The 25,927-nt window shown below is 42.5% G+C and overlaps 1 protein-coding gene across 2 annotated transcripts in view; it reads right to left on the bottom strand.

Annotated features, from left to right (window-relative positions):
* The window catches only part of LOC121465657 (nephrocystin-1), a 57,071-nt gene that overhangs the window by 17,321 nt on the left and 13,823 nt on the right, over positions 1-25,927 (bottom strand). The window contains exons 5-13 of one of the 2 annotated variants that reach the window (XM_041678961.1): positions 21,711-21,915; positions 19,110-19,211; positions 17,819-17,931; positions 16,505-16,547; positions 15,579-15,663; positions 8,679-8,773; positions 5,422-5,550; positions 2,782-2,856; positions 566-676 (exon numbers count right to left, since the gene is read on the bottom strand). In XM_041678961.1, the coding sequence (XP_041534895.1) occupies positions 566-676; positions 2,782-2,856; positions 5,422-5,550; positions 8,679-8,773; positions 15,579-15,663; positions 16,505-16,547; positions 17,819-17,931; positions 19,110-19,211; positions 21,711-21,915 (958 nt within the window). Of the gene's footprint in view, positions 1-565; positions 677-2,781; positions 2,857-5,421; positions 5,551-8,678; positions 8,774-15,578; positions 15,667-16,504; positions 16,548-17,818; positions 17,932-19,109; positions 19,212-21,710; positions 21,916-25,927 lie in introns of both variants that reach the window. The other variant, XM_041678960.1, reaches the window with a different exon arrangement.

A 25,927-nucleotide genomic window follows, 5' to 3' on the forward strand; every position in this document is an offset into this window, starting at 1 on the left:
TGCCAAGCCTGACAACTGGAGTTCGATGCTCAAGATCACACGGTGAAAGAAGAGAGTTGACCCACAACTGTTCCCTGACCTCCATGGTGTACCCATGAATAAATGTAATACTTTTTAAAAACGACATTCATCATCACTCCGGTTCCTTCATAGTTCAATTTCTGATGCACAGAAACCCTCCCCGAGATTAAAGTGTGAATGCCCCCCCCCCCCAGGCATGTATGTTTGAAGACCTGGTCCCAACTGGTGATGCTACTTGGGATTTGGACCATGCTAAGGGAAGTAGGTCATGGGGTGGGCCTTGAGGTTTCTGGTCCAGTCCTACTTCCTGTTCATGGTCTGCCTCCCTCTGCTGCTGGCATGCCTTCCCTGCCACGATGGAGTGAGTCCCTAGAAGTGTAAGCCAGAATAAACCCTTCCCGTAAGTTGCTTTTGTCAGGGCATTTCACCATAGCAACAGAAGTGTGGCTAACCCAGCTTCTATTATTTTGCTTGTAAATCAGACACATTCCTAATTGTTCCCTTTTGATGCATCAGAACAGTTTGTCTTTCAAACTTGACATACATTGCGAATGTAAGAAATTCCAAGTTCAAATAATATCCCAAGGTCTGGAGTTGAAGAATTGGACCTGATGAAACAGTCCCCATCGAGCAAGCATGGCAGGATGCCAGTGACCTAGAATGATAAGGAAACCAAAGTTACTGCCGAGGGCAGGGCTTTCCAGCCTCATCCATCTGTGAAGGGACTCATGCCTTTGCATTATAGTAGAGGAAGATGGTGGAGGGGATGGGGCAAGGAAATGGCTCCGTGAGTACAGGGCTTGCTGCCAGGCCTGAGGACTTGAGTTTGGTCTCTGGACCCACATGGTAGGAATACTGACTCCTACAGGCTGCTCTCTGACCTTCGCTTGTATGTTGTGCCATATACATGCCCACATGGATGATGTGGGATTTCCCTCTATGTGTTGTGATTACCATTAATAAATAAAGAAACTGCTTTGGACCCATAGGAGGGCAGAACTTAGCTAGGCAGAAAATCTAAGCTGAATGCTGGAAGGAAGAAGGGCAGAGTCAGAGAGAGATGGAGCTACTGGAGACAGATGCCGGAACTTTAGCTGGTAAGCCACAGCCATGTGGCGATACACAGATTAATAGAAATGGGTTAAATTAATATGAAAGAGTTAGCTAATAAGAAGACAGAGCTAATGGGTCAAGCAGTGATTTAATTAATACAGTTTCTGTGTGATTATTTCAGGGCTTAAGTAGCTGGGAACCAACAAGCAGCCCTCTTTCCTCCAACACACAGATGTGCTAAAACAGACAAATGTAAAACAAACAAACTTTATAGAAAGTAGATGGACCAGATTCACATGTCAATGACTGGAAGTAGGAACATTTAGCGTCTCTGTTGACAGGGAAATTACCTTAAACTTTCCTGATTTTTTTTTGCTTAGAACAGGGAAAGAAGCAAACTACTGTAAGTCAGTCCCCAGTCCTGCATGCTTTACTTACACAACCACTGCTGTTGGCAAGCAAAGCTAAAGCCAAGACCAACACGCACTTGTCCTTATTCCTGCCTTACAGACATCCCGTTCCCTTTGTTCAACCCACTCCATCTCCCTGGACAACCATACCCCCTTCGCTGCCTAGGAAACCCTACCCATTCCCCAAGGCTTAGTTTCCCTTGCTCAAAGTCTCCTTTGGGCCTGTGGGATGAACCCTCCTCTCCTCTCGCCACCGTGCTTCCAACACCCTTGGAGCCTCACAAGCACTGCACTCTGACTGAATGGTCCACAGACCCCAACTCACAGGCAGCACCAAGGACAAATACCACAGTGCACGTGTGTCTGCGGCCAGTGCCCCTCGGTAGTGGATATGCAGCTATTCACAGGTGTTAGTGTAAGCTCCCACATGACTAGCGCAAGTGGCGTGCTCCATTTCATTCCACTCATACTTATCCACGCTTCCCAGCAGCCTGTACTCACATCCTTGGAAGACAGAAAACCCTACCCTTACCACTGCGTGTGCACAGGGGCAAACAGTGAAGGTCGGAGCCAAGAGACAAGACGTGCTCCCTAGAGGCAGGTGCGAGGGGAACCAAGGGCTTTGAGGAGTTGTGGCACCGAGGAGGACACTTGCTACATCAAGAGAAGTGGCTGAGCCTCCAGCATAGCTTGTGCCCTCTTCCTGACCCTCTGTCTTGTGCTAAGTAAGACCTGACGCAGTAAGAGGAAGGGAAATGAAGGGCTTCCAGCGTACAGTGGAACAAAGGAGTGGGTTGTGGGAGGGGAGAGAATGCTCAACAATGAGTCCTTAGAGGTAGGAAGAAGTCAACCACAAACAGTACCGTAAAAAGAACAAGACAGCCTTGACTCACTAGCGTCTGTGTGGAACTGACTCTGGCTGAAGCCCTAACCTCACCCCAACCCTGACAGGATCTGGGTGTGAGGCACTCGTCCCTGAGGCGCTTGCCTTTGATTTGTACCTAAGGGAAATACAGGTGCCATCAGCACAGTTGCTAGATCTCACTTCTGGAAAATACCCCAATCCTAATCTTAACTTCGTGCTTTCTGCTCCATCAGGGGACATTTCCTAATATTGAAATCCACTGAGAGAGGCGACTCACAGAAATCACAGCTCCAGTGACTGGGAGCTTGAGGGATTTTTGCCAAAATTGGCAAAGAAAAACAAAGACTACAAAGATTTCCATTTGACCCTACGCACTGCACGCTCCATGTCCCACAGTTTGCAGGTAAAGAAACCCACTCAGCGATGACTTACCTGGGGAGAAAAGGTCCATGTTTTGGGCTTTTTAGGCTGCCAGATTGCTCGAACTGTATGGATGTTGCTCAGAACCTGAAACGAGATTTTCTCATTTGAAACCACACTGTAGGAGCCTTTGAGACTCCTGCACTTCTGAGTTCCAAGGCATCAACAACGCTGCACTGAACAGCATAGACGTGGTGCTCTCTCTGTCTCTCTTTCTCTTTCCCCCTCTCTCTGTGTGTATATAGGACAAAGAAAACAGAAGAACAAAAGATTAGAAGGAAGAGAAAACCGAGCATACAGCTGAGGGTGGGGACAGTGCAGAGCATGCGCTCAGCATGCGGGAGGCCCTGAGTTCCTTCTACCAAGAGAAAATCAGCAAAGATGAAGCATCCAGCTGAAAGTCCGGGGCTCCTTTCCATCTCCCTGCTACCTAGGGTACCAGAGCCCTTTAGTGAACTGCTCAGAGACTTTGGCTGTGTCAGGGGAGGGGGGGACGTCTCCACAAATGCCACGTTCTTGCTTGGTATCAACAGCAGCACCTCTTATTTGCAGCAGTCTTAGATTTCTCGTGGAAGAATAAACAGTGTGAGGACGTGTGCTCCTACTAGATACACCTATAACATGAAATCTGATACAAATCAGTTTTATGAGTTACAATCTATGATTTTGGTATAAGTTTTATTATTTTCATGTATTAATAAAAAAAATTAAACTTCAAACTGAAGCATGATGTTGTGGTGTACATTTGTAATCCCAGCAGAAGCAAGAGGATGAATTCCAGCCTAGCCTGGGCAGGACATTGTCTCAAACGAACAAACAAAGCTGGCCTCTTAGCTCTTGTGAAAGGCCAGACCTGAAAGGCCAGACCGGGTGTATCTGGGAGACTGTCTCTAAAACAAACAAACAAACAAACAAACAGCACTTCATCTCCTTTTGGTCACCAGTGGTTACCGGTTACACCTACAGGCAGTGGTTCTATACAGAGGTGTGGAAGTGAGGATCACAATTAGACATTCCACGTTCAATGAAGGATGAACTCATCCATCATATGTGGAAGTCCAAGGCCTCCTGCCTGCTTAACACTCTACCCTCCCGTCTAGCCCAGGACATTTGGTTGATTTTCGCCTCCTCCATCTCCCTCTGCAGCACCCTCCTAAGTTGCAACCATAATCCCTCAACATCATGCTCTCCTGTGCTGAGTGGAGTCCTAAGTGTTTCACTCGTATTAACTCACTTAGTCGTCCTCACATCAACCCTGAGGACAGTGTGAGCAAGGCCACATCATTTGGTCAGGTCTCATGCCAGCAAACGGTGGAGCTGGTTAGTCCTAAGTGAGCTGGCTCTTTATTTTGTTCAGCTGACAATGACACTTGGCCTTCCTGACCACCAGATTTTGCAGGATTTCTCTACTTATCTTTCTGTTAGTGCTATGTAGAGCTGTTCCATTTCTCACTACTGCGGCAAAATAACCGACCACAGAAACTTAAGGAAGGTCGGGTTCACTGGCTCATTGCTTGAGAGTATGGTGGTAAGAAAGTGTCTCTAGATGTGGCCACAAGATCTTGAGGCAGTTGGTCACACTGTGACCTCAACCAGGGAACAGAGAGAGTCCAATGCTGCTGCTCAGCTCACATTCCCTTCCCCTTTCATTCTGATTAGACAGAAAAGGGGAAATGCTGCGGGATGTCTCTCTGTATGCTGTGAATATGTGTTGTTCTCACTGGTTGATAAATAAAGCTGCTTTGGCCTATGGCATGGCAGGATAGAGCCAGACAGGAAATCCAAACAGAGATACAAGAGAAGGGAGGAGTTGGAGCAAGGCACCATCCAGTTGCCCAAGGAACAACGTGCCAGCAGATTGGTAATGCCACAGACACGTGGCAATAATTAGATTAATAGCTATGGGTTAATTTAAATGAAAAAGCTAGCAAGTAATATATAATTAATATCAAGCCTCTGAGTGTTATTTGGGAACTGGTGGGTGGGAGAGAAACATCTGGATACAGCCTGTGACCTAAGTCTATGAAATGTGCCATGCCTATTCTGCATGGGTCTTCCCTCTCTGGCTTAACTCAGTCTTCCACTCCTAGGTTTTTAGTTAAGTTGGTAGCTTAGACAACTTACTTTGAGTCTTTATTCTTCCCAGAATTTGCAGTTAAAGCTATAAATTTCTATCTAGGCACTAAGAATTTTCTCATAAAAGATATGTTTGTTTTAAAATAATCATTTAGACTTTTTTTGGTACTGGGTGAAAAACAGTCTCTAGAATCAGGGAGGAATAGAATGGAAAACTTTGTGTAGACATGGCAATGTTCTGTTTTCTTACTTAAGGTGTTGGTTACACCAGCGTATATATAATACTATATACTTTAATACTATAGTTAAGACCTGGGCTGAGTATAACAGTAGGAGATGAGCATTAGTACCTTAGATACATTAGCTCAGATAACATTGCCAGTGATATACCAATATCACCCCCAACAACTCAATGAATCAGGAGTTAAACCTACGTAATCAGAACCAGTATGGGTGTAAGAAGCCTTAATGTGTATATACTGTGTATGTATGTATATAAAATACATGGTGCTAATAAAATCCTTTCCCCTTATCCTGGAGTGACTTCACTTAGCTTCCAGTGGACTTGGTTCTTACCTTACTACCATCGAACAGACAGAGACGCACATGTCTACTGAGAACCTGTATGCTTGTTCCTGGGAGAGGAATCATTTTACAGCTCCAGAGGGTCAGAATCAAAGACACACGGCTTAGTCTTGACATAATCTGAAAGGAAAATTAAGCACAAAATTTATTACTATTATTTGTTATTTATAATAAAATCAATTAATTTTACATAACATCTTTTTTTGTTTTGTTTTTTAAGATGGTTTCTCTGTATAACAGTCCTGGCTGTCCTAGAACTTGCTTTGAAGATCAGGCTGGCTTCAAATTCACTGAAATCCGCCTGCTTCTGCCTCCCAAGTGCTGGAATCAAAAGAGTGCATCACCACCCCAGCTACAAAACATCTTTTATAAATACACCTTAAAAGAATAAATACAAAGCTAGGAACAGCAATTCACTCTGGAAATCTCAGAACTTAGGAGGTGAAGGAGAAAGACTGAGAGTTCAAGGCTAGCCTGGGCTACATGAGACCCTGTTTTAAAAACAAGCAAGCAAAGGAAGAAAAAGAAAATACATATAGATTTTTAAAAAAACAAGAATTTTACACAAACATATACACAGTTTTCAGTGAAGTACACTTAATATAAAAGACAGTCATTTGAGGTAAATTTTCATACAGCTATATTTGAAAGCTGCATTTTTTTTCCTTAATTACTTACAAACTGCAATAAAAAGGACATGCAGGAAGGACTCACAGGTAAAATAAATGATTCGACTATGGAATCAGTGTTCTAGTCTCCAGTCATTTCTATAACGTGTGTGAGCTATGCTGCGGTAGCTGTCCACAAGGAGCAAGCCAGTAAGCGGCACTCTTCTGAGGCATCCACTTCAGCTCCTGTCTCCAGGTTCCTGCCTCGAGTTCCTGCCCTGCCTTCCCTCAGTGCTGGAGGTGACCTGAGAGTTCTAAGAAGAAATAAACCCTTTACTCCCCAAGTTGCTTCTATTCATGGTGTTTTATCACAGCAATAGAAACCCTACTTAGGACAACCCCTTTCTGAGGCTTGTTGGAGTGGTTGCCTATAAGTTGTAGGTTAGCGGTTGTGGGACAATTCCCAGTGCAGCTTTCTTAAGTGAGAACCCATGCTGGGGTGGGGCTTCTCAGTGACACAACTACACAAGGCACCCATGCTTCTTCTTGAAGTGGCCCCATCGACTGGCTGGTTCACACCGGACTCCACAGAATTATTTCTTTGGCCTGTCATGGCCATCTTTATCTGGAGTGAGCAGAAATATCTCCCCAGTAACATCACACAACAGAGGTACTTCACCAAACTTTAAAACTAACGTTTATTGAGTTAACGTTTATTGAGTTCCTATGTGCCCAACATCGTTCTTTATCATTTAATCCCCACAATAACTCTGCTGAAAGAATTATTGCTATTATTATTAATCACTCCCTTTTTACATATGAAAAAAATCAAGGTAAAGAATAATTAAGATAGAGGGATGGACAGGGCTGGAGAGACGGTTCAGTGGTTGAGAGCACCAGCTGATCTTCCAGATATCTGGGATTAGATTACCAGCACCCACAAGGTGGCTCAGAACCATCTATAACTCCAGTTCTAGGGGTCTCAACTTCTTCTTCTTCTTCGGGCCTCTGCAGGTATCAGGCACACATGTGGTACACAGACATACATGCAGCTAAAACACCCAAGTACATAAAAATTATATAAAATTTATTTCTTCAGGAAAAAAATGACAGAACAGCCAGAGCTACATGGTGAGATCTTGTCTCTAAAAAAAATTAAAGAATGATAAAGATATAAACTTAGATCTACCATAAGACCCAGCTATACCAATCTTGGGCCTATACCACTCTTGGGCATATACTCCAAAGAATGCTTAACCATCATACCATAAGGACACTTGCTCTACTATGTTCATAGCAGTTTTATCTGTACTAGGTAGAAACTGGAAACGACCTAGATGTCTGACCCTCAACCAAGGAATATATAAAGAAAATGTGGTACATTTGCACGATGGAGTATTACTCAGCTGATAAAATAAAGGACAACAGAAAATTTGACGGCAAAAGGATAGAACTAGAGAAAAAATCATCCTGAGCAAGGTAACCCAAATCTGGGAAAGGCAAACATGATATGTACTCACTCACAAGTCGATATTATCTGTAAAATAAAGGATAACTATACTACAATCCGCAGACATAGACAGGCTAGGTATCAACGGGGGTTAAAGGGGACACCTAGAGCTCCCTGGGCAGGGGAAAACAAGAGATCTGTCAGTGGACTAGGGGTGGGTGCGGATGGGAACATGAGCAGTCAGGCTGGGGGAGTACCGAGGAGGAAAGTGCTGAGGGGACTTCTGGGGGTCATTTCAGAGTCCAGTGGAAGTGTAGGACAGGAGACTCTCTCAGGAGTCTACGGGAGGACCCCAGCTTAGACTCCTAGCAGTAACGGATAAGCAGCCTGAACTGTCCGCCTCCTGTGACCAGACTGCTGCCTGGCCCACTTGTTATCAGTGAGGATGGAAACAGACACAGACTCACAGCCAAACATTAGGGGAATTCGGGGAACCAAGGAGAAGAGGGGAGAGGAAGGATTGTAGGAGCGAGAGGGGTCAAGGACACCAGAAGAAAACTCACATAATCAACTAACCTGGGCTTCTAGGGGCTCCCAGAGTTTCAACCAACAGCCAGTGAGTCTGCATGGGACTGATACAGACATTCTGCTTATATGTTACAGTTCTGTAGTTTGGTCCTCTTGTGGGACTCCTAACACTAAGATCAGGGGCTGTCTCTGACTCTTTTACTGGCTTTTGAGATCCTACTTCTCATACTGTGTCACCTTGTCCATGCGAGGTTTTTAGTCCTACTGCACCTTAATATGTAATTTTTTCTTGATACTCATGGGGGACCTGCCCTTTCCTAAACAGAAATGGAGGAGTGGATTGGGGGGTGGGAACAGAGGGGAGGGGTAGGGGATAGGGCCTGTAAGGAGAGGAGAGAGGAGAAACTGAGGCAGGGATGTAAAATAAATAAATGTACTAAAAATATAAACTTAGAATTATTTCTTTTGTAATGAGAGAACAACAATAGAAGAGAAAGGAAGATAAAGTTGAGATACAAAGTTCAAATTATAAAGTATCTTTCAGAAATACACAGTGTATTCTCTGCAAAGCATTTGTCAATTTCCATTTTACATGCTATCTACACACTTGTCACAGGGCAGACACTGGGCGCTCTCATTTGACCAACGGCAAGCACACCTACCGTGCCTGCCTTAGCATCCCACAGGAGATCTCTGAAGGCCAGCTGCGATGTCGTGAGCTCTGGCTGTAAGAAGTAGCTTGCTTGAAACCGGTTCCCTGCAAAAATAACACCCCCTTTATTTTCTTACAAAAGAGAAATCAAAGTCAAAACCCTAAATCCATACTTTACACAACAAACCTAGCAAAAAAAAAATTTCTGAAAAGCCATGTACTCACTAAGAATTCAATTTCCAAGGCAGATGGACCAATATATGCTTCTATATTAAAATAGGACACAGAAATTAAGATAGAAATATATTAAGGTCACCTCAAGGTGATCTAAGAGAGTTCTAGATGCTTAGACAAAAAGCTGCCTTATGATAATAAGGATTCATTCAAATACTTGTGTAAAATTTAAGAAATCTGCAATCACGTTTTAGAGATAAGGAAAATAATACATAATTAATTTTATTTTTAATTATTTTTTTGAGACAATGTCTCCTATAAATACCTAGCTGGTCTCTCTGTGTAGCCAAGGATGATTTTGAGCTTCCAGTTCTCTTACTTCTGCCTCCCACATGCTGGGATCACAGGCCTACAACTGAACTTCTTATTGTAGAAATCACTACTCACTCAAGAAAAAGTTCTGGAGCCAAGTCAGAATCAGAATAGTGCCCTTGTTAGCTTACAGCTGAGGGACTGACACATGAAGCCAACACATGAGTTTTCAGGGTGCTCAAATGTAGCAGAATATTTGTTTACACTGTGAAGAGTGGTTTAATAAAGAGCTGAACGGCCAATAGCCAGGCAGGAAGAGGTTAGGCCAGACTTCCAAGGACAGAGAGGACTCCGGGAAGAAGAAAGAAGGAGTCACCAGCCAGACAGAGAGGAAACACCAGCAAGATGGAAGAGAGGAAACACCATGTGACAGAACGTAGGTTAACATAAATTGGTTAATTTAAGTTGTAAGAGCTATTTGAGACAAGCCTAAGCTAAAGGGCAAACTTTCATGATTAACAAGACTCCTCCATTTGGGGCTGGCAACCAAAAAGAAAGTCTGTCTCCACTCAGGTAGTTTCAAGGGTGTGGGGAAACCAACATAACCATGGCAGGAATCCTGGGGAAGGATGGAAAGACACGGGAAAGAGCCACTTTATCAGAGGGAACCTCAAGAAGTCACTCCAAGGACAACTGAGCAGCTCAGGTACACACAGAAGACAGCTGTTACCATGGTTCTTCTTTACAACAGTTCATAGACAGATGTTCTTATGACACCTGTCACCATGGTTCTTCTTTACAACAGTTCATAGACAGATGTTCTTATGACACCTGTCACCATGGTTCTTCTTTACAACAGCTCATAGACAGAAGTTCTTAAAACACCTGTCACCATGGTTCTTCTTTACAACAGCTCATAGACAGATGTTCTTAAGACACCTGTCACCATGGGTCTTCTTTACAACAGCTTATAGACAGATGTTCTTAAGACACCTGTCACCATGGGTCTTCTTTACAATAGGTCATAGACAGATGTTCTTAAGCACTGGGAAAGCCCAAAATGAACAAGGGAACAAACAACAGGTAGAGAGAATACTTTGGAAAAGTCTTGCTATAGAGCAGGGCTTAATGGGATGGGGCTTGGGGGTTGGTCCTTAAAGGCAGCAGGATTAGATGTCCTGCTAATACTGATTAGGCACATACCAATGGGGGAAAGGCTGGAGAGGGTTGGCTAAAGATAGAGGTAAGGACAGCTGTCTTAGGGGTTCTATTGTTATGGAGAGACTCCATAACCACAACAACTCTTATAAAGGAAGAATATTTAATTGGAGTGGCTTACATTTTAAGGATTTAGTCCATTACCATCATGGTTGGAAGCAAGGCAGCATACAGGCAGGCATAGTGCTGGAGCTAAGAGTCCTACATCTTGACTAGCAGGCAACAAGAAGTGAACTGTCCACTGGGCGTGGCTTGAGCATATATGAGACCTCAAAGCCTACCTGCACAGTGACACACTTCCTCTAACAAAGCCACACTTAATAGTGCCATTCCTTTTAGGGGACATTTTCTTTCAAACCATTTGTGAAACTAGGAAAGCGGCTGGAACCCAGATGGCCACCCCTGATGCCACAGGGAGGGTGACGAAAAGATGAATCCTCAAGGGGTGAGATTCAGGGTTCTGGAGATGGCTCAGTAAGCAAAGCACTTGCCATGCGTGTTGTGGAATGATCTCTTTGTACACTGCAAAGATTTGTCACTCAGACTGGTTTAATAAAAAAATGAACGGCCAATAGCTAGGCAGGATTTCTGAGGAAAAGAGCATGCTGGGAAGAAAAAGGGCAGAGTTGCCAGCTGACAAGAGGAAACAGACATACAAGAAATGAGGTAAAAGCCATGAATCACGTAGTAACACATAGATGACTAGAGATGGATTAAATTACAAGAGTGTTGAAGAAGGAGGCCACTTGCTCATTTCCTGGCAGTTCAGACCGAAAATAATCACACAGAAACTATATTATTTAAATCACTGCTTGGCCCATTAGCTCTAGCTTCTTATTGGCTAACTCTTATATCTTAATTCAACCCATTTCTAGTAATATGTGTATCACCATGAGGTCGTGGCCTACCAGCAAAGTTTCAGTGTGTCTGTCTCTGGTGGTGGCTCAATAGCTTCTCTGTAACTCTGCTTTCTTCCTCCCAGCATTCAGTTTAGTTTTCCCCACCTAATTTAACCCATTTCCATTAATCTGTGCATTAACACATGGCAGTGGCTTACCACATAAAGTTCTGGCATGTCTGTCTCTGGCAGCAGCTCCATGGCTTCTCCTAACTCCTCCTTCTCTCTCCCAGCATTCAATTTAGTTTTCCCTACCTACCTCTATTGCCTGTGCAGATCTAAGACAGTTTCTTTATTAACCAATGGTATTCATAGCATACAGAGGGGAATCCTACATCATAGGAGCTACTTAGAAACAAGTCTAAACTATCATCTGAGCTTTTGTTTTCTTTCTTTCTTTCTTCCTTCCTTCCTTTCTCTTTTCGTTTTGTTTTTTTCAAGACAGGGTTTCTCAGTAGCTGTGGAGCCTGTCCTGAAATTTACTCTGTTGACCAGGCTGGCCTTGAACTCACAGAGATCTGCCTGCCTATGCCTCCCAAGTGTTGGGATTAAAGGTGTGCCCTACTACTGCCTGGCTTCAGTTGAGCTTTTATAATTAATAATAAGTCTCCATGTCACGACTTGGGAGCTGGCAGAGGGATAGAAAAGTCCACCTACAAATGACACCAGACATTTGCCCATGTATATTCATGTAAGACCTGAAAAAGCTTTTAAAAAGGTTCTAAACACACAAAAATTGAGAAAATGCAGTTTCCTATTCTTGTGTCTCTCGTGCTTGCCGCAATACAGAGACACATCTCTCAGCAGTTTCCTGCGTGCTTGAGCGGCCAGTGCACCATGGGCTAAGCCAAATGGTGGGTTTCAGATTTTGCTCATGTAGACAGAAAAGGTTACAGATACGCAATAAAGCAGGTTCAGAAAGAAAAATCTCTAAACAGGTTACAGTGTGTTTAACAATGTGTATAGGCCTAAGGGAAAAAATAGGTATAGACAGTCATAGAAAAGTAGTTTAAAAATTCGAGTCCAGCCTGGTGTACAAGAGCTAGTTCCAGGACAGGCTCTAAAGCTACAGAGAAACCCTGTCTCGAAAAATAAAACAAAACAAAAAGAAAAGTAGTTTAAAAATAATAAAGTCTTTAAAGAGAGAGAAAAGTAATACAAAAGGAGGATAATCCATGTAGAGATGGAAATACACAGGGAGTCTTGATTGAACAAGATATAGCTCATAATCCAATGAGACATTAGACTATGGAAATTGCTAAATTAAACCAACCTATATATTTGAAGATGTCTTAACTTCAAAATGGAAGTCAAAAAAACATGTTGTGTTAGAGAAGAGGCTATGCTTTTGCTTCCACAGAACATAAAAGGCTGTGGATTCATTACAGATTAAGAGATCAGATTTTAACAGGGGAAACCTCCTCAGTAACAGGGGAAGAAACCAAAAAAAGGACTACAGGACAGGTAACTTGTAAGCCGATTCCTTGATATGGGAACAGCTCTGAGGTGAGATTAGACATGATAAATCTTGTGGGCTCCAGAGTCCTCATGACTCATTATACATTATTATATATGCCATCCTTTCATATAACATGAATAGGGATTTATATTACAGTTTTATTATACAGTACAAACAAATTATAAAGTTGATAGATGCCTTTTACCTGCTCAAACATAAAACAAAAAAATCATCTTTAACTGACTTGTGCACATGCACATTCTATACTTGTGTTAATACAGATACATATGGTACTTTTGAAAGTTTGTGTGTTTTCAGAGTAAGGGTATCAGACTACCAATGGGTAGCCCAGGTGATCCAGGATCTCAGGGTGCCTTCTGTTGCAGTTTCCTCAGAATTCTGTATCCAGAACAGCTTCAAGGCTGCTGGCTAAGATGGTCCAGCTTCATAAACTAGTCTAGTCAGTACTTGACCATCATCCTAATAGTCTCAGGGTCCCCCAAAGATGCCAGCATCCCCAGATATCAGGAAACAGTATAAAGAATGTAACATCCATATCCCTAAGAGATGGGGTGGGTAGTTTTTGGTCATTCAGTGGGTTATAGATGTTTGTCATCATTAAGTGGGGGTTGGTTTCAAGTTGGTTTTGGTCATGGCCAGGGAAAAACCTGAGAAAATAAGATTAGATTCAGGGATCTCTTTCTGAAGAGATAAGGGGGGATATAGTATAAAAATGATGGCATAAAATGATAGAATGCTGAGTCTACTTTTGAACAACCACTAGTCTCATATTTTACATTGGTATGGATTTTGTATACATATACAAATTTAAGGCAATTTTTGTTAGAACATACTATATAGACATTTCCACTCTTGTTTAATGTGTTGTACATATACAGTTCACTTAACAATGTAACAAAGTTCTAGTCCTTCAAAGTTGTTACAAACTATTTTGGATAATAAAGAAATATAGGTTAGTAGCTAATCACCCATTACAATCAAATTTGTAGTCATGTTAGGTATGTTTTTAAAAATCAGAGATATATTTTAGATAGACAGGTGATCTTCAAATACTTCAAAGGCCTACAGAATATTTAAAGCATTTAAAATGTTTTATTAACATAGAGCTTTTCGTGAGAATGAAATATGTCTGCTCCTGGCAACATCAATTTACTTTAGAAAAGATATTAGACATCAAAAAACCTCTAAATGAAGTTTGTTTTCAATGTGTTAGCCACTGGGGGGGGGGGCTGTTCTTACCTTGACTTCTGACAATATGCTGTACAAACTGGACAAGCAGGTACAAAGGAAAAAGACTGTCTAATTTTGCCAATAGAAGGTGAGACAGTCCTTCAAAATTCCTGCTTTACAGAAAAGTTTGTTAGATATTCTAGACCTGTAGGCCTAAGATGGATGCCCTAATGCTACAGAGGAACCTGGAGTGATTGTCCAGGAAGACAGATATCTCTGTCATTTCTATAGTTTTGGAAGTTGTTTGATCTGTACTTCCTGTTTATTAAGGTAACAATATATCTTTCTGGGGTTGTTGATGGAGTTTAAGACTAGATAGTCATAGTTATAGTTTTCCTTAGTTATGATAGAAGGTAAATTAGGCACAGAGCTTTGGACTCATCAAGACAGGATAGATAATGGAATATTTTCTCCAAATATGCCAAATACAAATGAACTGGACACTGTAAATATAATCCTTACCTGATAATTGTTCTTGGTTTTTTTTTGTATTTTTTTATATTTATTTATTTATTTATTTAATTATTATGTATACAATATTCTGTCTGTATGCCTGAAGGCCAGAAGAGGGCGCCAGACCTCTTTACAGATGGTTGTGAGCCACCATGTGGTTGCTGGTAATTGAACTCAGGACCTTTGGAAGAGCAGGCAATGCTCTTAACCACTGAGCCATCTCTCCAGCCCCTTGTTCTTGTTTATAATTTTATTATGTTAGAGTTAAAACCCTTCCTTTACACAAAAAGGGGGAAATGTTGATCATTTTGTACACTGTAAAGATTTGTCACTCAGATGGGTTTAACAAAACACAGCCAGTCGGTGGTGGCATACACCTTTAATCCCAGCACTTGGGAGGCAGAAGCAGGTGGATCTCTGTGAGTTCAAGGCCAGCCTCATCTACAAGAGCTAATTCCAAAGTTACAGAGAAACCCTGTCTCGAAAAACAAAAACAAATAAGCAAAAAAAGCTGAATGGATTCGGGGCAGAGAGAAAGCTGGGAAGAAGGATAGAGTCACTAACTGACTAAAAGGAATAGACATGCAAGAAAAGAGGTGAAAGCCACAAGTCACATGGCAACACACAGATGATTCAAGATGGGCTAATTTAAGTTATAAGGGGTAGTTAGGAACAAGCCTAAGCTATCAGCTGGGCTTTTATAATTAATAAGGACTCTCCATGTCATGATTTGGGAGCTGGCAGGGGGGACAGAAAAATCCACCTACACATGAGCATGAGGACCTCAGTTCTATCCCTCAGAACACAGGCAAGAGCCAGGTGTACTACAGCAGTACACACCCGTGGTCCCTGTGCTTGAGAGCAGAAATGGAGGGGATTCCTGGAGCTTGCTGCCTAGCAAGTGTAGCCAAACTAAGTGAGGGAGCCTCACCTCAAAAAATACAGTAGGAAACAATTTGGGAAGGCAAATGGTGTTCTCTGGCCTCATCACAAAGGAACACACATGCACATGCAGGTGCATTAAACAGACACACACATGGGAGGGGTAGATTTAGGATCTTCAGCTTTTCTGACAATAACAGAAAAATTAAAGTTCAGTTTTGACTGCTTAACTACAAGAGTGGAGACAGAAAGCCCCATGTTACCTTCATCCAGCAGCTGGGCGAGCAGGGACGGCCGGAACCCTGCAGGAATGGCTCCCATGGTGGCTAACGTTTCAGTCGTGTTTATCTGCTGAAGAGAGGAAAAGGAAATAGACTTATTTTCATTCCTCTCTTCGTCTGTGTAATACCTCAACACCATTTCAATCATAACCCAAAAGAGAAAAATACAAAACACAGCCTTCGAGGTAAGAAATACTGCAGTGTCGCCCCCAATTCCTCGAGGGTGACACTCACCATGAACCCTGGTCTCTCTAACGAATTTGATCTTCATAGTGACTAGAGTACAGAGCTCTGAGTTCTATGCCGGCGGCTCCATGGCACATGTGAACAAATGGTCACTAGTGCATCTGACCCACACCTTGGAATTGACGGATGCTTTGCACATGTGAACTTCTGCCCGCCCACACACAAGCACGTCCTTGTAATGAAGGGAGGGAGTAGAGTCAGGAAGGCGACTCGGTACACTGTTAATGGAGATGGCTTAGGGGCTCAGAGGAAGGATTTTCTTATGTTATATAATTTCTTCATACAATTATGGGTCATTTCTTATTCTGATGTCTTTTTTTATGTTTTTCAAATAGCTGAAATCTAATATCAGTTTCCCCAAAATGATAGAAGACTACCGGAGGAACACAGGATAATCCCAAGCTCTTAAATCATATCACAGATGAGATGCTCTACTTCTCACACAGAAGGACCTAAAGAGAAATGCTATTTGGATCATGTGCCCAGCAGGCAGGAGATGCCTTATGCTCGGTATACCTTGCATCTGCTATGATCTCTGCTGTCCCCCAGTCTCTATTCTGCTCTGAACTCAGTCTGAACTACCAAGTAACAAACCAAATGTATCTTACTTGCTATTACATCACTATTATTAGACACAAAACACCAGACAGTTGATAACCAACCTCTGAGAGGGCTTTTCGAACAGCACTCCAGTGAGAATCAGTTCTAGGGAGACAAAGGAGCAAGGTCAGCACAGAGACCAGGTACACCTATTCCAACCGGGCATGCAAAGAAGTATGTAATCATCAATCAGTTTTGAAAACTAAACAGTTGTCTTAAAGAGGAGGCCAAGCTAGAACTAAATACCCCAAAAATCATTACAAAATTAAAGTAGCAGCACATGTCTCCATTTCATGAAAGTGTTGAATTTGTAGGGGAAAAGGGCCAGCCAGAGAAGCCCAGCTTGGCCCTGAAATCAGAGCCAGTGAAAGAAACACGCTGGCTCAGACATGAGCCAGTGAAAAGAATACTTTAACCCTGAAACCAGAACCAAAGAAACACACCCTGACTCTGAAACCAGTGCCAAAGAAACACACTTTGGCCCTAGAATCAGAGTCAGTGAAAGAAACAAATTTGGATCTGAGATCAGCCATCTCTGCCCCTAACCAACTAAACTATCCAATCCCTGAGCAGGGAAAACCAATCCCTCTTCTCCCTGGGAAAATTCCACCCCTAAGAAGCCATATATAAGCCCGGTGCCTGTTCAGTTTGGGGCTGCTCTTCTTCCCTTCCTGGAAGAGGCAGCCACACTCCTGGATTCTTCCTTCCCAATAAATCTCTTGAACCGGGTTTGGGTGAGACCTTCTTTCACCAGAGCAGGGCTGTAACAGTTTGGCCAGAAATGTCGCTGGGGAAACCTTCCTCTGGCAGAACAGAGCTGCTACACTTTGGAGCAGGGGAAGATTTGCTACACTCCAGAACACTGGAGCAGAGCTGTTATGTTGGGGAAACCTTTTCCTACAGCAGGGCTGTAAGCTGCTACGCTTACTGTGACCTGTGCTGCTCCAGGACTCCCGACTGCTGACTGCCGACAGCCAGAGCCCTCGTCCACCCGAGCTGTAACACTCAGTATTCTCCGGCTCCCAACTGCCAGGATCCCTTTCCATCTGAGCTGTGACACAGAATTATTTATGATAGTAAAAATAAAACCAAAAGTTTCTGGGGCTGGAGACGGCTTACTTGGTAAAATGTTTGCCAAGCAAGTGTGGAGACCTGAGTTCAGTTCCCTAGAGCTGACATAAAAAGCCAAGCGTATGCACTGATCTCAGAGCTGGGGAGGTGGAGACAGAATGGTGCCTGGGGCTCAGTGAGCAAGCTCCAGGTCCCAGAGAGACCCAGTATCAAAAAGCAAGGTGCATGGCTCCAAGCACGCGTGCACACAGGCAGGCAGCACAGGCTTCTTTATGCTACCCCACTGCCCTCTCCCACCTCGTTACCTCTGCTTTACTTCGGCTCCATTCGCAGTTTCATCCACCACCTCCACATCCTCTTCGCTGCCCTCCTTGCTGCCTTCTTCACTCGATTCTTGTTTGTCTTTTTTATTATATGGCTGAAAAATTGAGGACATGCAAAGTGAGTGTCAGGCAATACAAAATCAATCAACAAAAGTACCAGTGTTTTAAAGAAGACCTGTCATGGATGAGAATACTTGTATGTGATGGGGAACACGGAACACGTGTTTGCAAATTTCACTATTTGAAAAAAATGACAGGAAGGAATGGTAATTTCAAAACTTGGGAACCTGAGTCAGGAGGATCATGAATTCTAGGCTAGCCTGGGCTCCACAGCAAGTTCCTGTCAGAAAGAGAAAGGGAGGGAAGGAGGGAGGGAGGGAGGGAGAGAGTGAGGGAGGGAGAGAGGGAGGGAGGGAGGGAGAGAGAGAGAGAGAGAGAGAGAGAAAGAGACAAGTTTTATAGCCAACATAAATCACATATCTGTTTATGTTAGGTGGAATTTAAATTAAAAATTAAGAAAAGGATCAGTGAAAGTGCTGGAAGAAGATAATCATGGAATAAGAAAGCCCTTTTCAGAAGTAATATCAAATGTAAAACCAAAAGTCATGAGTGAACACACTGACAGGTTTACATAACAAAAATACACACAGCTGGAAGTCAACAAAAATATCAGACACAAATGTCTGAAGGCTAACATCTTCATTAATAACATAGCAGCTGTTACATTCAATAAGGAAAGATATAAGTAGAAAACAAGGAGTTTAATAAATGCAAACAGAACAATAATGAGATTGGTTTTGATTACCACAGCCAGCACTGTCAAACATATAAGAAAACACTCCCAGGGGATGGCAAATTGGTGAAATAAATCAAATCCAAAAACGACTGTGTGGATTATCACCACAGCAGCTGCTTGCTCTCCATCTCCCCATCTCAGTGCTGAAAGAATTTCAGACTGCAATAATGGTTACTGAGCACTGGGGAGGCTGAGACAGGCAGATCCCCAGGACTTGGTGGCCTACTTGGCAACCCAGTGAGAGACGGTCTCAAAACTAAGATGGCCGGTACTTGAAAACAGCACTAACCCCCATGGCATCTTCATGATGGGAGTGTTCCAGAGTTTATGATGGGGGCCCAGGAGGCAGGCAGTTAATACACAGCACTTCCCCTACTCACCATGGCTGCTAACAGGTCAGAAGTACAGCTCCACGCCTTATCACCATCAGAACAGAAACACTTTGTAGCAGGAAACGCACAAATGAGCAAGACTAACCTCCAAGTAGGTTCTGGGAATGAGACCCTCATTCCCTTCAGCATCCTTGGCCAGCCACCAACCATCAGGCTTTTTGTCGATTATGTGGAGAATGTCCCCTTTCTTAAACAAAACAAAGTAGAAACTGAACAAGAACTCAGTAACCATGAACAATATTTCATTATAAATGCTTCAAAATATGTTCCTACTAAAGTAAAATAAGCAAATAAGCCTTATTAATTATTTAGTCCCATTTGAAAATAAAGTCCATCACACTCTACTACCGACTCTATGTGACTATGAAAGAATCACTTCATTGGCTACTTAGCGCACACACACACACACACACACACACACACACTTCATTGGCTACTTAGCGCGCGCACACACACACACACACTTCATTGGCTACTTAGCGCGCACACACACACACACACTTCATTGGCTACTTAGCGCGCACACACACACACACTTCATTGGCTACTTAGCGCACACACACACACTTCATTGGCTGCTTAGCGCACACACACACACACACATACACACACACAGCTTATATTCAAATGAGTAGCACCTCTTCACTATTTTGTGTGTGTATGTGTGTCTGAATGTTTTGCCTGCATGCATGTCTGTGTACCAACACATGCCTTATATCCATGGAAGTGAGAAAGGGCTGTGGATCTCCTAGAACTGGAGTTACAGGCTGTGAGCCACAATGTGGGAGCTGGAAACCAAACCTGTGTCCTCTGTAAGGGCAGCAAGTGTTCTTAACTGCTGAGCCATCTCTCCAGCTCCTTCACTATCATTCTGAAGGTATCATGCTATGCCAACACTTTGATTATTACATAAGAAAAATTGAATTTGTGACTCTCTCTTTGGAAAGTATTTTTCAGAAGCACCATGTGAATTCTTGAGGAAAATCAGTTCTGTGAAATTAAAATTAAACCATATGTTGAAGCAAAGATAGTACTTGTCTAATACATATCCCAATTCACATTTTGAATTACATTTATCCACACATAAAAATATAATCCACCAGCCAGGTATGGTAGTACATATCTTTAATTACAATACTGGGGAGACAGAGGGAGGTGGATCTCTTGAGTTTGAGGCCAGCCTAGTCTATATAGTGAGTCCCAAGCCAGCCAGAGACACACAGTGAGACCAGGATAAATATATATGTACGTATGTATGTATGTATGTATGTATGTATGTATATTCCATTTTTGGGTTCTTTTTTGAGACAGGGTTTCTCTGTGCAACAGCCCAGGCTGTTCTGCAACTCATTTTGTGAGTAGGCTGGCCCTGAATTCAAAAAGATCCACTTGCCTCTGCCTCCTGAATGCTGGGATTAAGGGTGTGCACCACTACTATCTGATATATATTCCATCTTTGATGATCTTAGAAGCTCTACAATTGAAGGTATTGATAAACAAAGTCTTTCTTAGAATATACATTCTGTCCAATACTGATGGCATTCTTCAGAGCTTAAAATAATTCTATGAATTAAAATGTAAATATATTGGCTACATAATACACTTATGTCATATTTGTCATTTAATTTTGGAATTTTATAACTATAAGGACTAAAATTGGCATATTCTTTAAGACTCTCAACTTATATTCACAACAGAAAGCTGTAAGCTTCTTTAAAAACCACAACTCCAGCTGGAGAGATGGCTCAGCCATTAAAGGCTGGGTTCACAACCAAAATTATAAGAACCACACATCTAGCTGGGTGGTGGTGGCACACACCTTTACTTCCAGTACCCAGAGGCAGAGGCAGATGGATCTCTGTGAGTTCAAGACCAGCCTGGTCTACAAAGCGAGATCCAGGACAGCTAGGACAGAAAAACCATCTTGAAAAACAAGCAAAATACACACACACACACACACACACACACACACACACTCAAAACAAAACAAAACAAAACAAAAAAACAACAACATAACAAAACCCCAAAACCCACCAGTCTAAGCCAGGCCAACTTAGTGGGGAAGTGCTTGCCTAGCATGCATAAATCCCATGACTTGCTCTCCATCACTGAGAAAGCAATCCATGAGTTTATTTTCTCACCCTCCTGCTACTTATGTATGCACAGACCAAGCATAAGTGACTGGAAGGAAGGCCTTTTGTTGACAGGGGAGAAGGGGAGTGTGTATTTTGTTTTTGAGACAAAGTCTCACTACATAGCCTTGACTGGCCTGGAACTCATTATGTAGACCAGGCTGGTTTTGAACTTACAGAGATCTGTCTGCCTCTGCCTCCTGGGTGCTAGGAGTAAAGGCGTGTGCACAGTGCCAGGCTACTAAAGAACTGCCTCTAACAACATGAATCATGCCTATTGTTTCAACCTACAGGATCTGCCTGAGTTGAGTAATTTCATGTATGCCTCAATTATAACATGTACCCTGAATTAGGAGCTATAAAAATTACAGCTATTTTGAAAAGAAAATCTTTAGAAGGGAAAATTTTAATAAAAGAACCTCCTATGAGTGCTACTTCCAAGTTATGGAATAAAGAAGGTTTATTCTCAGGACTGTGAAGGGCAAGTACATAGCTCTCAGGAATTTCTGTTAGGGATGCGCTTGCCCTGGCTAGGCTGCAGACTAACTACCTACCTTAAATGTCAGGTCCCCAGCCTGCTGAGCAGCGAAGTCCCCGAGAGCAAAGTACGTGATGATTTCTGCTTGTTTGGGGGAGTCTTGTTCCTGCTTTTCTTCCTCGTCTCCTTCTGATTCTTCTTCCTCTCCACCGGTGTCTTCAGTTTCTTCTTCATCTTCTTCGGTCAAGTCCTCATCCTCTTTGTCACTGTGTGTCTCGTCTCTACAAGAAACAAGTCTATCAGTGGGATACATGACGTCACATCCAGGCACAGAGTGAGCAGAGAAAGCTTGGATGGACAAAAGCTGCTCCATATTTGGAGCTAGAAGGAAAAAGACGTAGTAGAAGAATGTGGATGAGAGTTTCCACCATCGAGTTGACCTCTAGTTGGCTAGAAGGACTGGGGGTGAAGAAGCTGAGGCGCTAGACTGTCTTCCAGCCCTGGAGTCACCCCGCACACACTGCTCAAGCATCTTCATACAGTGCTCGCAGCATGGGCCCTGTGTTTCAATTCTGTCTCTACCCATCCTTCCTTGAACAATCTTGAGTTAGATTAGTTGGTTTTGTGTTTGTAGTGCTGGGAATCGAATCAAAGGCCTTACATATTTTAGGAAAATGTTCTACTAGTAAGTTACAACCTCAGTCCATGGCCACTCACAATCCTCTGGCCTTAGCCTCCCAAGTGTGGGGTTACAGATATGTGCCACCATGCTCAGAAAGAGCTGCAATTATTTCTCGTAAGAAAAAGAAACCATGACTTTTTGTCTTTGTTGATCTCTTTGCTTATCTGTTCTCATTTTCATGGCCTTTTTGTTCCTTTCTTGAGTTTATTTGGCTCCTTCCTTTCTTCTTCGGCTTCTTAATTTGGAAGCTCTAACAACTGATTTTCAATCTTCTTTCCAAACTACTCATTCCAGCTAAGCGTTTCCCCCTAAGTACCACTTTGGCTGTAGGTCACACGCCACATTCATTTTTATTCCCACCATGTTCTAATTGTCACTGCAATATTTTCTTTGGCTCATGAGTTATATTTAAGTGTTTGATTTAATTTGCAACATTGGTGATTTCTACTTCTTTTGTCATTGAATTTTAACACAATTCTAAGATTTCAAACAACACCCATGACATAGATTCAGTTCTTTGAAACACAGTGACAAGTGTTTGGGGCGCCTGCGGTTCACCCAATTCACAAGCGATGGATCCTGTGCACTGCACTTTGTTGGGCGCTGGGTCACCGAGTTTCAGAGCAGCATGTGAATGCTTGCCCAGTGGGTCTCCGTGAGACAAGGCTGGTGGAGACGGTCTCTCACTCAACAAGGATCAGCGGCCCTTGACATAGCACAGAGTGTGCTGGGACCTGCATGCTCTCTTCTGTCCCATAATATTGACGATTCTCTTGGCAGGTTTTTTTTTTGTTGTTGTTGTTGTTTTGTCTTGTTTTTATTTTCACTTCATCAGTCGCACATGGGACAGATATGATCACTTCCAGAAACATTTTTTTTCTCAAATGTTTTCCCCTAAAATTCTTTGCTTCTCAGGTTTCTTTTTCTTTCTTTCAGGTTTCTTATCTATAAACACCAGCTGTCACCCTAGACCCTGGGAACTTTTCTGATTCAGTGCAAGTAGGACAGAGGCAATAAAAGTTAACAGACACATATAAGGAGGCAACAAAGGGGACATTAACTATGTCTCTTAATTTTGGGAAAAAAAACATTAAGATGGAAAAAGAGTGCCTTATCAAAGCTCACCCTCTGTAGAAAGCTTAGGCATGCAGGACCCTTTTGTAGGACAAGGCAACAGTTGGAAGCCTTCGAGCTAACTGTATGCAAGCAGCTTATGGTAAATTACCCCCATTTTTGTAAAGATGCTTTATTAAGCTTTGAATGCTATTGTTGTTCTTGGGAATGTGTGCTCATGTCTATTCCATGATATGCCTGGCTTGATATTTGGCCAATCTAACAAAATGCTCAGCATTGCTTTTGGTTTAAAAGTTGTTTGCCTGTAAAAGTTGGGGAAAAACATATTTGTTTTTACTGGAGGCTAATGCTGAAGGGTAGGAAAAACATACTTACTTTTGAAGTATAAAAAAGATGGTTTGAGCTATTTGGAGTGGGCCACTTGTGCCAAACTCATCTGGTGGTTGGACACTTCTTTGCACCGATGCCCCTTCCTGGTCTTGGGACCTAAACCCCGCTGCGGTGGGGTCAGCAGCGCATTGTATCCTTGGGCACAGAGGTCTACACCATCTACACCAATGTTATCAGTCAAGGTTGCTGAGAACCATGGATTATTCCTGACCTACAAGCAGTTCTGGCAACCCTGGCTTTAGACATTCGAGTCTATGTTATTAGGGTTTTTTTTCCCCTACTGAACTTACTCTTCTATAAACACAAAATGTCCTTTGTTTGTGGTAAATACTTTGGGCCTAGATGTCTACTTTGCCCGGTTAAGTAACTAACTCCCTTACTTAGCTTTTCTTAGCATTTGCATGTAATATATCTTTTCACTTTTCCTTTTGAAGTTATCTATAATTTGTAACTAGTGTATAACTCCTATTACCAGTACACATATGTAGGTCTACAGAAAAACAAAACAAAACAAAGAACCCCAAAGCCAAGGCCAACCTGACAATCTCTTTTTCAAGTGGAACACCAGTCCACTCACCTTTGCTCTAGCTGTCTAAGTGGCCACCTTATGTCTAAGCATGCTACCCTTTAGTTTCCTTTGTCTCATGTGCACTTTTTTGTCTCTTTTTCTCTTTAAAATTTTTTTGTTTATTAATTTTTAGCATTCCACCTTTTTGTTTATATGTTTTCCTAATGTGTGTATTATAATGTAATCTAAACTATCATAGTCTTATCTGCATTAATGTTTTATCATCAGCAAAAATAAAAGAATCTCAAGCTGATAGAATTACAATCAACTCCTTTGTACCAGGGTTGTGCTCGTACAGCACATGGCCAATCCTCACTAGCTTTAGCTTCCACATCTGTGCATCTGTTCGCTTGCTAAAATAGAACGAGCTTGTGTAGTACCTATGTGCTCAGCTGTGGACTTCCCAAGGCAGCAGCAACTGCGAGCGAACAGTGCGCAGTTCCACCTCTGGCTGACCACAGCCACATCGTCTTCTCCTTCGGCTTTCCATGGGTGAACAGGGGCCTTTGCAGTCTGCTTAGCATTATGTCTTCTTCCTTTTTGTGGTATCACTGTGTTTGCTGCTTAAATGTCTCCACAACGGGTTACCAGAGTGTTCGGAGAGTTTCTAAGTATGAGAAAGCTGTTTGCCTTCAGAGAGGTACAAGGGTTAGGTAAGACGTTTCACGTGTAAATTACAGTTCTGTTGGCTATGGATTCATGTTAATAAATCTGCGTTGTGTGTGCAAGCGCATGCTTGCATGCTATGTCTTTAGACAGAAACACATGTAAACAATCCTGTGTATTACTCTGTTGTTGAAAACAGTGTGGCTAGAAGCTTACAGGAATCTAAATCTATAAATCCCATGAGTATAATTACTTACTAATCTCTAAGTCAGTGTCCTTAATAACTTTATAGAACATAACTACTGCAAATAACAAGACTTGACTATCGTGATGCTAATTTTATGTCAATTTGAAATAAGTTAGAGTCATCTGGGAGGAAGATTAGGCTGTAGGTGGCCAGGCAGTGATGGTGACCACCTTTAATCCCAGCACTTGGGAGGCAGAGGCAGGTGGATCTCTGTGAGTTCAAGGCTAGTACAAGAGCTAGTTCCAGGACAGGCTCCAAAGCTACAGAGAAACCCTGTGTCGAAAAACCAAAACCAAAAACCAAAACCAAAGTCAAATCACAACAAAACAAAAGATTAGGCTGTAGGGAAACCTGTAGGACTTTTTTTAATGAGTGGTGAAGGGCTAGTCCACTGGGGCTGGGATCCACTGCCTAGCCTTAACAGTTGTTTCTAATGGGAACAGAAACACAACACTGGCTACTCTGTCATTCTCAATATTAGAAAGCAAAAAAAAAAAAAAAATCCTAGAATGTTTGCAAGTATATCCATTGTTCCACCAGAGTTCAGTGTAAAAGGCTGGAGAACAAGCTGGGCGTGGCGGCACATGCCCATCATCCTAGCCCTGAAGCAGCTGAGAAAGGAAGACTACAAATTCAAGACCACCCTGAACTACACAGCAAGACCCCATAGCAAAGAGTTGAGGAATAGCATTTGAAGAGGCTCAAAAATTGATTTTTTTTCTCTCT

This window comes from Microtus oregoni, unplaced genomic scaffold, assembly GCF_018167655.1.
Source record: "Microtus oregoni isolate MIOR12 unplaced genomic scaffold, Mior012 000031F_ref0000149, whole genome shotgun sequence".
Taxonomy (NCBI): domain Eukaryota; kingdom Metazoa; phylum Chordata; class Mammalia; order Rodentia; family Cricetidae; genus Microtus; species Microtus oregoni.